Source organism: Anabrus simplex, chromosome 6 (genome assembly GCF_040414725.1).
Source record: "Anabrus simplex isolate iqAnaSimp1 chromosome 6, ASM4041472v1, whole genome shotgun sequence".
NCBI lineage: Eukaryota > Metazoa > Arthropoda > Insecta > Orthoptera > Tettigoniidae > Anabrus > Anabrus simplex.
In genome coordinates this window covers 187,786,629-187,801,256 of record NC_090270.1, presented here as the reverse complement: position 1 = coordinate 187,801,256, position 14,628 = coordinate 187,786,629, and the positions used below count along the sequence as shown (strand labels likewise).

At 38.6% G+C, this 14,628-nt stretch overlaps 1 protein-coding gene across 3 annotated transcripts in view; it reads left to right on the top strand.

Moving 5' to 3' along the window:
• Positions 1 to 14,628, top strand: part of Gyf (GIGYF family protein Gyf) — a 485,965-nt gene that overhangs the window by 33,672 nt on the left and 437,665 nt on the right. For all 3 annotated transcript variants that reach the window (XM_067150103.2, XM_067150101.2, XM_067150102.2), the window contains exons 3-4: positions 9,515 to 9,728; positions 10,186 to 10,467. In XM_067150103.2, coding sequence (XP_067006204.2) covers positions 9,515 to 9,728; positions 10,186 to 10,467 — 496 coding nt within the window. The remainder of the gene's footprint in view (positions 1 to 9,514; positions 9,729 to 10,185; positions 10,468 to 14,628) is intronic.

Sequence of the window (14,628 nt, the reverse complement as noted above, 5' to 3'; positions counted from 1 at the left end):
AGGTGATCGAAAATCAATTATTGCATCTATAATTGAACTATGAACAGAAAATGCTGTTCCTAGAATTGGAGGTGATTTTATTACCCATTTTATATTCCCTGATCTCTGGTCGTCCCTTTATTATCTTGTACTTGCCCATCATAGATATTTCATTTGATGGGAATCTTGTTTCCTGTACAGCGAGTAGCTTGATCTGATATCTCTAGAGTTCTTTGATAAGTTCCATTTGTTTGCCGACTCTTAGGAGTGTATTGACATTCATTGTACCAAAGAAGTGTTTTTTCTTGGTCCTGATCTTGCGGGGTGAGGGATCCTCTGACTGATCTCAACATGGTGGTGCAGGGCCCCCAGAATCCAATGCCCTGTTTAGACCAGACTCTAACTGGCCCCGGATTTTATCGGCTGGGGTAGTTTCCAATGTGCGTTTTACCATCATGGTAGATTGTGTGAATCATTTCACATGAGGGTGGAACCCGTAGGTCCCACAAATATTACAACCAGATTGGTAAGACCTGGAGCATGCTTAAACAGCCGACCCTGACATGGATTCAGACGCTGACCACAACACCGCTTGCTGCGGAATCAGACGTGTGGATTTACATTTCAAAGATAGTTCTTCCACCTTCTGCACCGTTGGGATCCAAATTCCTCATCCGCTGCTGAAGCTGTTGACTATCTTCGTGAATGCTCTTTATTACTATCCCAAAAAGCAAGGATGCCTCTTCCGCCAGTTCAGCCGTACCAGTGATCTTCATCTCCGCCTTCACTGCCATTGAGGTCTTCGCTCGTAACCCTGAGCTGGGACCCTTACCAGATGATACACACTGGGTCAGTGTGCTCTGGGACTCACATAGGCAGGAGCGCCACTCCCTGGGCAGGGCTGCCTCCGAAGAGGGTCCCTATCTGCTACCTGTATGGTATATTATATATATATATATATATTATAGGTGCCTTTGCTGGCAAGATGTAGTGTTTACAGTGCACTATGTCTTCTGGTATGGGCTATATCAAATTTGTTACTTTCGTTGACCTGTCTCAGTCTCATCCTTGGCTTTGACAATATGAATGTGACTGAGGTATGAGTGATACTAGTAATACCATTCCTTATGCAGCCAGTCCCTGTTATGAATGGTGTGAAAACATCGCTCATAGGGTCGGTTGGTGCATGCATTTCAGTGGGCTTGGCATACTGATATGTAACAGCAACTGCTGGCTCGGTGAAGAAAGCAACGGGAAACTACCGCACTCCTCATTTCCCTAGTATGCCTCTTCAGTGATGCCTAGGCTGTTTATGACAGCTGTTGGTGGAGCTGCAGAGGAACAAACCAGCCTTTGGGCTGAATACCCAACATGCATACATACATACATATATTATAGTATAGCACTTCCTTATTTCATAAGCCATTTAGTTACACACTTGTAATAAAATTGTAATGTCTAAACTTAACTATGATTATGAGACAAAATTAAGATCTTTTCATAAAGTATTGATAAAATAGACATCGGTGTGAACTCTTAGTGGTACATGTAAAGTTTAAACATATGTTGAAGTTCAATGACCTGCATTGTGAACATACAAATGCTTCACTATTTTACATGTAATGTTTAAAATGTCAGTTGCAAATTCTTGAATATGGATTTTGTGTCATAACATACAGGTGAAAAACATTAAAACACATGTAAATGCTGGAAAGCAGTATATGAGATTGTGTTAACTCAGTTGAGATTTAAGAGGAAATTATATTGTAGATTCTTGAAGCGTGCAGTCTATGATGCCCGTGCTATTTGTTCAAAGAAGAATCGTAACATATTGTCCTATTTTAAGATACACCATATGGCATTTGATTGAGATCCGCCAATCTACAATTGGGACAACTCAACTCCCATGAATTTCCGGATTTCTATATTTGTGATATGATCTAGCTGGGTCAAGTCAAGTGACCAGTGAAGCATGCACATCTCCATGACATGAAGTGCTTGTTCATGCTTGACTGTTTCTGGCTAACATTCAGAGCCATACAGAGTGACTGGGCAAACAACGGTTCTTTAAACTTTGGACTTCAGGTGGATTGGTATCTGATGATCGCAGAGAACACCAGTTTTGCCGCCATTTCATCCAGGCTGCATTTGCTCGTACGCGGGCATCTGGAATAGTGTCACACTCAGCCTTGAGCAAAGAACTTAAACTGTTCTACTTTATTGCAATCTTGGCCATCTATCTGAATGTTTCAGTTTGTCTGCGGACCACATTCCATGTACTTGGGTCTTCTTGGTATTCAGTTGAAGTCCGTGCGCTGTTACTCTTTTGTTCCACTTGTTCTTGAAACTGTTGACGCTCTTCAGCAGCCAGTAGGACATCGTCAGCATACAGGAGTGACCATAGGGGTGATGACTGTATATTCGAGGTGACTGTATCCATACACAAAATGAAGAGAAGTGGTGACAGGGCCAATCCCTGGTGGACACCACCCCGAATGGAGGATGGTGTGAAATTCCATCAGGGCATCGGGCAGCGCTGGTGGAGCTTTGATAGAGCAGATTTATCCAACAGATATACTCCTCAGGGATGCCACGTGATCTAAGTGCACTTAAAGTTAAAAACATCACTGATCCGTATTGAACTAATAGTTACAATGCTAAAAAGAGAAAAATGTTCCACCTTTTCAATACAATAACACTGGTGCACGAATCAATGTAGCAACATATTTAATTTATTAAGGGACCGGTTTCGACATCTGTCCATGTCATCAGCCTACACAAAAATGGCAAGAAGTCAACACAATTGTAACACATGACACTTTTCTTGAATTAAAAATAGAAGTTCATGTAGAGGTTCTTGAGCACTCTTGCTGATCTTGAGGTTAAAAAAAGATGCAGTATAGTTGAATTGTGAACTATACTGCATCATTTTTTTAACTTCAAGATCAGCAAGAGTGCTCAAGAACCTCTACATGAACTTCTATTTTTAATTCAAGAAAAGTGTCATAAGGGTTACAATTGTGTTGACTTCTTGCCATTTTTGTGTAGGCTGATGATGACATGGACAGATGTCGAAACTGGTCCCTTAATAAATTAAATATGTTGCTACATTGATTCGTGCAACAGTGTTATTGTATTGAAAAGGTGGAACATTTTTCTCTTTTTCACATTGTATCTAAGTGCATGCAAAATTAGTTCATGAGTATCACGGTCAAAGGCCTTTTCCTAATCCAGGAAGGCAATTTAGAGTAGTCTGTTGTTGTTTTCCCGGTGTCTTTTCATAAGTAACCAAGCTGCTTGAATGGAATCAATCGTTCCACATATCTGTACTAGTTCGGAGTGGCATTGACAATACTCTGTAGGCGCTGATCTATGAAACATTCGAAGAGCTTCATGGCATGACATAGAAGACAAGTAATCTGATGGTTTGCGCAATCGGTGACGTCGTCCTTGCCCTTCCAGATAGGCAAAGTAATGCTTGTTGACCAGGACGGCAGTAGTAATTTTTTCTATGATAAACTGGTTGAACAAAGTTGCAATGAGCTCAACAGCTTGTTGTCCAAGCATTTTCCATGCTTCAGCTGGAATATCATCTGGTCCAGTGGCCTTGCCAGGCTTCATTTTCTGCGTGACGCCCTGAACTTCGGAAGAAGTTATAAGTGGGACAGGTCCTGAGATTGATTATATGCATCAGAAACCTTAATCACGGATGGTAGATATAAAGAAGCAAGAATGGAAAATTCTACAGAGAATCTTTGGTCCAGTTTGTAGAAATAGAATCTGGATGAAAAGGAATTCTCAGGAAATGCATTGTCATGATGAAAAAATCTCGCACATTTTCAATAAAAGGCGATTAATATTTTATGGGATTATTCTCAGAATGGGCGAGGATAGAATGACCAAAATCATTTTCAACCTTGGCCTTTTATTAAGAACAAAGAACAACTGCCTTAGTGAAATTGAAACAGACATCCAGGAAGTCAACATCACTGAGGAAATTATATAAGATAGATGTAAATTCTAAACCCTAATAAAAAATCACCAATTTGCTGACAAAACCAACACCAGAACCACTTAACGCCTGGACAGAAGCCCCATGGCTAAATGGTTAGCTTGCTGGCCTTTGGTCACAGGGGTCCCGGGTTCGATTCCCGGCAGGGTCGGGAATTTTAACCATCAGTGGTTAATTTCGCTGGCATTGGGGCTGGGTGTATGTGTCATTTTCATCATAATTTCATCCTCATCACGACGCGCAGGTCGCCTATGGGAGTCTAATGAAAAGACCTGCACCTGGCGAGCCGAACATGTCCTCGGACACTCCCGGCACTAAAAACCATATGCCATTTCATTTCAGAAGAACACAAGTAGAAACGTAGGGAGAAGGTGAACAGATTTTGGGAGAAGAGGAAAGTTAAAACATCAGCTAAATGAGTTCAACTGTGCTCCTTAGTTGGGCATAACAATGTAAAAATAACAATACATACCATGACACTGAAGATCAGGAAGGACAATATCAGGAACAAAAGGTCCAAGAGGAAGTGGGAATAGGAGACTCCCTACTATGAAGAATCCAGAAGGCAAGACTGAAGTGGTTTGGCCATGTCAAAGGACGAGTGTAAGCAGGACTACAGGAAGGGAATATGAAAGAGAAGTAAAAGGAAAATGACCAGTAGGCAGACTGAGAGAAAAATGGACCGATCTAGTAAAGAAAGGCGTCTAGGAAAGAGGACAAGATTGGGAAAAGGTTACGAGAGAACAGTGGTTCATGGACAAAGATGGGCGGGGGGATGTCGAATATCGCATCCAGGCAAAGATGGTCAACGATGATAATGGTGGTGGTGATGATGATGAATAACAATAAATTCTTGCAATTATGTCACTTCAGCATTAAAGTCCTCTTATTAGTGACTCAGGTTGTCATAGAAAAATTGATATTCTTTTCAGATGAACACTTTTAAAATTGTCAAACTTTGATCCGTCAATTTTTCAGGGTTCACCATATAGATTAACATGTTCATCTGTATTAATTCCCTTTTGGCATTGTCGTCACCATGATTAATATTGCAGAAAACTTGAGTTTCTTTATAAAGCAATTGACTGCTGTATCTCCATCTCTTCTGTCAGGCCTGATTGAAGAGGAGTTTTTGGACAGAATTTCAAACTTCTTTAAAAAAAGCATAAGCATTATATTATGATCGTTGATATTTAGAAATTTCATAATCCGTATTGAAGTGGAATTACAGTAATTGAAATTAATTAATTAATAGGGGTCCTATTCAATACACAGGCGTTTATTAATGTGAATCAATCACACGTCATTCACATGAGGTACTAGTTTCGGCACTAAACTTGTACCATTAGAGAAAACAGTGGAAACCCGGAGGGGTGTTTCCAGGGTTTCTCGGGAAATAAGAAAGGAAATCAGCAGTTACAATGTTTATTAAATAAATAATGTAGAAATAACAAGAAAATTTAGGAAAATTCTAACAATGATTAATATATTATATTTCAGCACTTGGCCTGAGCTAAAAAGTTGCCACAGGCTGTGCGAACAAGAACAAATAGGTAAGACTGTGTCTTACGATAGCTGTGAAATGAGATTACAATCTCCAAACAATTAATTTACGTTGAAGGCTGGTTAAAAAACCAGACCGAATAAGTGGAATAATGATAAATACTTGAAAAGTAAAGCTATCAAAACAACAAGGTTAAAGATACGAATTTTGAAAAAAATTACGATGTAGCACAACAGTACTGAAATTGAGTCTTAACACACAAGTTTCCACCGGGGAGTAATAAGTTCAAGAAAAAGGGGACCTTTTGTCCAGTATCTTCATTATTCGTTTAAGAGCTGTAGTAAATGAGTTTGCAGACGAACCAGCCGACATCTGGGTAAAACATGTCCATAGACACAAATTAGGTAAAACCAGTCATTAAAAAATAATTCAATAGATACTGGTGCAAAGACCAAGCCTAAGCCGGTGTTGTTATTCGTGTTCAAATGTGAAGTACGAGGCCGACAAGGCCACGTCGGTGCAGCTGGCTGGCTAACGTGCTCAGAGCAAACCAGACCTGAGTGATGAAGGCGAGGTAAACAACCTTGAGTTGACTGTAGCAAAGATGCACGCTGAAGAGAAGTTGCTATTACATATGCGTGCAGCGAATATGTTTCTCAAGAAGGTACAGCATAGTAACTGCTGCGGAACACCAGGCGGCGATTCCGGCCAAATCCGGAATGATAAGGCGAAGCATACAGGCATGCATGTCGCTTAAATAGCACAAAGGAAGATTCCAGATGTGACGCAACATAGTACTGGAAAACTAACAAAAGTAATTTGCAAACTGTGCGTGGAAATCTTAACAAAAAATAACCAAACAATAAGAAAAGGGGAACCCAGAAAGAATATCCTTAACATTTACAATTAATAAATATAATAAATACTAAATGCAAACAACGAAAAGAACCAATAAAAGAACAAGAAAGCGCGGAAGGATACACTTTCGGTACCAGTCAAGAGAAAAGTTGCCAGTGACGTAAGCAGTCATGTTAAGGTGCTGCAACCAATCAGAAACCAAGAAGGAATGACGTAGGGCAGCGCAAAGTGAAGGAAAATATGTGCACAGAGTTCGTTTAACCGGTAACATGAGTGCACGTCGAAGGAAACTTGTAAGCAATCAACGAAAAGTAGCCAGATCGAGAAAAAGTAATTAAGGTAAGAACACCATGTAACTTAAATTTAGAGAAATATGAAAGGTACCGAAAACAGCGAAAATTATCATCAAATGGTACGTTCATGAACGCATGAACCAACCATCATCAGCCACCGAGTCAAATCAGGCAAACACAAACAACTTCAAAACACACTGTAACACCGACATAGATTAATATTAAATAAAATATGGCACATGATAATATTGCAGTTAAGTATAAAATCCTTTTAAAATGACGATGACTCCGTTGTTTTGTACATATGGTGGTTTGTCCAGCTTGTATGTCTTTAGTTCTTTGATCTTGTTGAAATTACGCTGCAGAGTTTAAAGTCATATGAATGTAACACTTTGTTTGATCTGTGGTTTGGTTCCGAAAATAAACGTGCATATGATGGACTTGGTTAGAGCCAAAGAATTAATTCTCACTTTAATATGGGGTTTTTGGAACCTTGTGCAGCCTGTTTGATCAGCGGACAGAGCTGATTTGACTCGGTGGCTGGTGATGGCACAAGTTTAGTGCCGAAACTAGTACCTCATGTGAATGACATGTGATTGATTCACATTAATAAATGTCTGTGTATTGAATAGGAGGACCCGTATTAATTAATTTCAATTATTGTGTATTATGATCAGTTATTCTTTTTATTATATCTGGCATCCTCCATTTTGCTGACATAATGTGCCGGTATGTATATGGGTAGAGAAAACAGCTGTTGTAAAGGTGAATAGAGACTGATTACCTCCTTCACTCTATGTCCCTTTTACAAAATTATTTGTTCAATCTCAACATTATGTTTTGTCGAGATGTCTGATAGTGATAAGGCACTAGCCCTACCCTATTTTTATTTTGATAGGGTCAGGCATCTGAGAAAAGTATAACTTATAATTGAGTTGTTTCTTCAGGAAATTGATAATACATAACATAAATTCATTGGAGGAAATTCCACCTTCACATGACACACATAAATGGGAACATAAATTCTGAAATTATGTACCTGCAATTTTTAGCAGTTACGTTGTTTGGATGCAAGTAATTTTGGACAAATCAAGCTGATCTGCATATCTTTGTTAATGACTGTTGTGTTCTCAGAAGCAGAAGAAATTGCAGACTGAGCAAGTTGGCTATGCGGTTAAGATCGCACAGCTGTGAGCTTGCATTCGGGAGGTAGTGGGTTTGAACTCCACTGTTGGCAGCCCTGAAGATGATTGTCTATGGTTTCCCACTTTCACACCGGGAAAATGCTGGGGCTGTACCTTAATTAAGGCCATGGCTGCTTCTTTCCCACTCCTAACCCTTTCGTATCCCATCGTCGCCGTAAGACCTATTTGTGTCGGTGCGATGTAAAGCAAATCGTAAAGAAAACAAATATGAAATCGCATGCTCATTTGCTCTGTACACTTCTTGCTTATGTGATGATTATATTCATCTTCTGATAGATTACCTTCTTTGTAGGAATCACACGCATCACATGATCTTTTCTCAGCTAAAAAATTGAAATTTTCTCCTTTTCCAATATCTTGCAAACTTTTTACCTTTCTACATGACCATTTCCAATCTCTCTGCACGATTTCTTATATACTTCATGCGTATTATGATGAATAGATTTAAAGCTTGGTTCAACATAGACTTTGGTACTTGATGCTCAGCAGTAATGGCTGGGCACCTTTGGAACTATATCTCTTAAAGTACCAAATCAGACTTCAGTTTCTTCTTTTTAATGCATCCTAACTTCCCTTGTCATGTGTTATTTGTCTTCAATGTCTTCTTCTATTGTACTTCCTCTTCCTTCATCAGTAGTACTGAATGTTCTAATCCATGTAAAAAGAAATTTCTACAGTCTTCACTTTTATGCTTTCTTCCCTATGCAGGTTACAGTCTTAAGCTTGCTGCTAAATTGCCTCATCTGTGCTGCTTGCCCTTCTTTTTAGTGTAGATCTAAATACCAAAAGCCCATTTATAAACAAATTTTTCTCGGCCCACGTATTTATTGACCTCAACTTCTCATTCATTTTTCTTCTTGCAGCTTCATTGATTAAACCAAATAAAATAAAAAGTGAGTTATTCCACCTTTTCAATACAAATTAAATATAAACATTTAATGGGATTAGTTTTGACCTATTTAAAGGTCATCTTCAGCCATATCGCGTGTAGAACAAAGTATTTGAAACAGTTGTTTCAATGGTCTTAAAACATATAAGTTTGACACTATGAAATTTTTTAAAATAGAATTTCCTGAAAACACATTTGTTGTAAGAAATTAGTTCACTTAGCTGTAGGAATATACGAGATGAAGTCTTAAAAATATTCTTCGTAGTATTCAAGAACGTAGATATAATTCAAAATTCACAATCTTGATGAGGTGTGAACATAGGCATATATGCATGCTTTGCAGTGATAAGAAGAATATAATGACTTCTTCTCCTCTACCACAACAACACTTCTACAAATTACATATCAATCTCGTAGTATTATAATTTATGAACACTTCCATCAGCTCCCATCTATATGTAGGCAGAATAAGCCACTGTGGCTCAAGTGATAATTTCATTCATTAATACATACCACACCTTTTCAAGTGGACGAGTTTTGCATATCACTTCCACCATCATAACTCCACCCTTCTTATGAATTTGAGTATTGTTGCTCAGATTCATAATTAAGTCATAGAATGGAATATCTTTTTTTTTTCCTGCCAGTATATGCTAACAAATGTCCCTTATAGTATAGATGCTGTATCCATTGTTGAACCCATCCAGTCTATCCCATCCAGTGTTTGGTGAGTTCTTGCGTTATTACTGATTTATTTTCATCCTTTGTTCTCAGGTTACGTAACCTTTCTCAGGATGGCTGCTCACAGCCCACCATCTCGTCAACGCCACGCTATCAATTAGCAGAACATCGATATGGGAGGGAAGAGATGCTAGCTCTGTTTGACCGTATGGTGAAAGCTCCAGATAATATAGTAGGTGTACCAGCACTATATGTCGAGAAAACTCAGCCTCCACTTGCTTTGTTGCAAATGACAGAAGAAGAGACGGTAAGAAATTACGGACTCGAATTAATATACTGAATTACATTGTTGTTTGTCTAGTTGCTGCCATGTTGTTATGTGAAAAATGCCTTTCTCTCTTCATTCTATTGTAATTGAAAACTAGATAAATTTGTTTTATGGTAAAAGAACTTTACAGCCAAGTAGGGTATTGATCATATGCTATTGCATTTGAACTCCACTTGTTATCTCTCATAGGACTGTTATTTAATTACTGGTCTTGATATCCAAGTACATATTTTTAGTAACTACAAACATTCTTGTGTAATCTCAGTGGAACATTTCACTTGTGAACCCTTCATAGAATGTTGGTTCGTATGCTTCGTTGTTCAGAGTCAACTTCTGAAATGGGGTTTTATTACCATTTAATCCAGAGATATTTATCACATTGGTTGTATATCAAATATTTGACCCGATGGTGTTTTATCTTGTTCTGTTTTTACAGCGAATGTGGAACCGTGGGATAAACAGTGACGCTGTACTTCGCTCAACTTCGAAGACACCTGCTGGTATATCTGGCGTTCCTCGCGGTGGACGAGGTGGTAGTGTAGACAGGGGAAGAGGACGAGGACGGGGTAGTTATCATTATTCCCGTGGATTAAGTTACGAGGAACCAGGTGATAGTGGAGATGTCAGGAGTACGAGAGCAGGCCCTGAAAGAGGAGAAGGTGGAGGAAATCCTTCTGCCAATTTTCAACGCACCTTACGTTCCTATGACAGATCACAGGTATATATGAATTAATTTATGTGTAGTAACCCAGGACCTGTTCTGTTACAATTTGTTGTAAAGTTGAAAATGATCTGTAATGAGTGATTATATCTCAGATTCATTAATACGTTGGGTGCCACGTGATGCCATATGGTGTCACGCTGGTCTTCAAATTTGAGATGGCGTGACGCCATATGGCGGCACAGCAGAGTTTCGGGCAATGCGCTGTAGAAAATCAGCTGTAACATCTATGCGCGTAAAATTGGTACTACGTGAAGTGTGAACTACAGGGTCTATTCCAGCTATGTATTGCTACTATGTGCCACCATTTGGTGCCACAGTATTCTTTCAAAATCACTGACTGGCCAGTGATCATTGATAGCGCCCCAGGCATTGTTTTTTTTCCCTTGTTTACGTGCGAATTATCATTCGGTTTGTGTAGTTGTGCAAAAATATAAAGAAATGGGAGATATTGGTAATATTCTTGGTAGAAATGGTAAATAACTTACCAAGAAGGGAATTAGTGAATTAGATATTTATGAATTACTTATGGATTCTGATGGAGAGAAAGATGTAAGTGTTGATGACACTGAATATAACGCTAGTGACGATGAGTACACTCACAGCATGATGAATGTATCAAGTGATGTGGAAGACAGTGGCGATACTGATAGTGTCATTATAGGTGGGGACGATGCTGGTGCAAATGGTTTACACTATCATGTGCACAATGATGACTGAGGTCCTTGTGTAGGGACACAGAAAGATATTCCATTTACAAGCCAGGAGCATCTAAATCTTCAGCCACAGGAGCACGCACATCAAGAATTTTGAATCGGTCTACAACTAACCCTCAAAAAGAATAAAGAGCATACCGATGGCCACATGACCCTTTTAGTCGCCTTCTATGACAGGCAGGAATTACGTGTGGATGTATTCAACTCTTCCCATCCATAGGTGGTCCAACAGATCGTACCAAACCACAATCCGTGTCCGCGCCTAGGTCGCCACTTTCCAGTCGCCTCGTACGACAGGCAGGGTATACCAGGGGTGTATTCTTCATCTGCGCCCCCCACCCAGACCCAGACGGGGGTAACAATATGTAATATAAGGACTTGTTTTGCATTTCAGTAGGTTTTCATAAATATTGTGTTAGTTTGAATTATCACATAAATTTGACATATTTGAAATTTGTGTTGTACATTCCATATAAAGCATCAAAAAATTCTATGACACCGTATGGCGTCATGCTATGTTTTATGCTTAGCAAAAATTGATGTGACACCATATGGCATCACACATGACCTTCGTATGATGAGATAAAGTTTACATAGTACATCATATTAATATATCCCAAGATTATATAAACAGCCTACAAGACATATAATTGCTGTGGCACCAGCGGAATACTATTGAAATTCATTCCTGGCACCAGTGGAATAGTGTGCTACAATCGGCTTGGCACTCAACATGTTAACATTGCACTTCCTTAGGAAGAAAATTCATAAGTCAGATATGCGTAGATGTTACGGTTAATATCTACAGTGAGGGAGAGCTTACTTAGTGACTGACAGAGGGTGGACTAACGTTACTGGGGATGAGATACTTAGGGACTCTTCTTTCTGTTGACCACTAGGAGTTGGTTTCGGCCGCATAGTAAAAGGATCATGCTTCTCAGCTTTGTCCCTCTTACAAAGTTTCCTATGCATTGTTGTGTGATATGTCATATTTATGGAACAATAAGAAAAACCACACACTTGGTAGGGGTTTCATGCTCTGAAGTTAAGCTTTTGAATTGGTGTGCGCTGTTGGAAAACCCTTTGGAAAGGAAAAGGCTAATTTTGGACCTCTTATACAAGTTGGTTAGGCTCTTGATAGAATGCCCGCTTGCATGCAACTTACTCAAGAACACATTTGTTAGAGATCGGGCCAGCTAGGAAGACAGCCGGTGAGGGGAAGTGTGCGAGTGAGAAAGCAGAGTCGTGCGAGCGAGAACGCTGACTTCTCCTTCTCGCTCGGTGTTGTGGCGACGTACAGTCGACTCAAAATATTTGTTATAACTGATATGTAACACTCTGCAGATTTTCAGTTGGTGGAATTCCCTTCCAGCTGTAAATTACAGACATACCTAGTCGAAATGAATTTATTTAGAAGTGTTACAGATGATAGATAGATTTAAGGAGTTCGAACATAATTTATTATAGTAGCTGTCAAAATCTTTTTCGCGTATCAATTTGCGTAGTCATTATTTTAAATTATAACTTAATGTAAAATTAACTTTACAACTCTGTAGATGTGCAGTGTAGAATATGGTTTGCTATAACAGCAGGCTTCATAACCTGAGCCACGTCATGTAAAATACGTCAATAATAATAATAATAATAATAATAATAATATGTACATCAAGAATGAAACATACTACAAGAAAATCGAAAAAACTCTGATACTGTGTGAAAAAGGGCGATATTTTTTACGGTCATCATCTCCTCAGAATGAACTCTAATAGATTAACCGAACAGATCTTTGACTTCTTCCGTAACCACAAAACAAAACCGAACTGCTTTAAAGAAACTGAAAAAGTGCTGATAGAATTATAAATTACAGAAAATTCACTATTCATTAGAACAGCTAAAGTAATAACTAAAGAAGGAAATATAAGGTTCCAAGACAAATCTATATTAAAAGCAAGTCTATTATCTTGGAAGCCGAGAAGAAACGAAGATCGGAAGGAATGAAGAAATACTGGGCACTAAGAAAAGAACAACACACAGAGAAAGAATTGATTCAACGTACCCCAAGGAGGGTGAAACGAAATAGTAATAATAATGATAATGATAATAATAATAATAATATAATAATGATGATGATGATGATGATGATGATAATAATAAAAAGTACTATTGCTATAAAGCGAGAAAGCAGGATTAGATTATATGATCATTTGACCCTAGCTCCTTAATGCCAAGATTTTGTTGTTCTCTTAAGAAATGTGACTTAACGATATGACATTTTTAACAATATAATGGTTCTCAGGTTCAGAAACGAAATATAAAAAGACACACCATAAAGGGTCTACATATGCTGATTAAAAGGCAACAATGTCTGTATACAAAGATAACTTGAATGACACCTGAAATAATAAGTAATAAAATAATGACACTATGTTCACAAAATGAGCACATCCTTGTTTTATAATGTCCTCTACAGCTCTTCAGTTCCACTGAGTCCTCCGTCATCACTTCTGTCGTCCTCACCGGATGGCGTGTCGTCGTTTAGAATTTTGACATGTCCTATTTGATTAGAAAGTAAAACGATTCTTTAACTTCCTGTATAATTATAACTGTCCTTGTAGCAGGAGCTCTGTAAGGAGGGGATGCGCTACGCTGGATTGTCCAAACTGCACGTCTGAGCAGATGTCTTCCTAGCTGGCCCGATCTCTAATATTTGAGGAGTATCGTTTCAAATCGCTCACAGATGGATCACAAGGGACTCTTTGAGAGGTTCCTCATCCCTCATGAAGTCTTTCTCCACCTTCTTTGCATGTTCACATTTACTCTTCCTGTCTTCGGCAGATATTGACACGAATTTCTGTCTAACTAGTTTCTCTACGTCATGAATAGTGCATGTGATGTTGTGAGAAACTACCCAGTTCTTCACTTGTGCCCACATTATTTCAATACTTTTAATTCAGGGTGATATCGGGGTATCTAGGTCCTTCTTTGCATGTTCACATTTACTCTTCCTGTCTTCGGCAGATATTGACACGAATTTCTGTCTAACTAGTTTCTCTACGTCATGAATAGTGCATGTGATGTTGTGAGAAACTACCCAGTTCTTCACTTGTGCCCACATTATTTCAATACTTTTAATTCAGGGTGATATCGGGGTATCTAGGTATTGAGGTTATGTTCCAGAATCAGTCACGATTCAAATCATTTTCCAATATGTGAAGGTGCCATTCTAATTATAAAATTTCACTTAATACGTTTTGAACCAATTCACTGAACAAAATACGTTTTGATACAACCTTTAATTCACATAATATGATTTGAAACGTTCATTTGATTCCAAAGATTTTTATTGACTTTATTGTTAGCTATAGCGCATCATGTACAGTAAATTATTATTAACACATTATTAATGCTATATGGATGTTTACAGTCTTGCAGGTAATCCTTC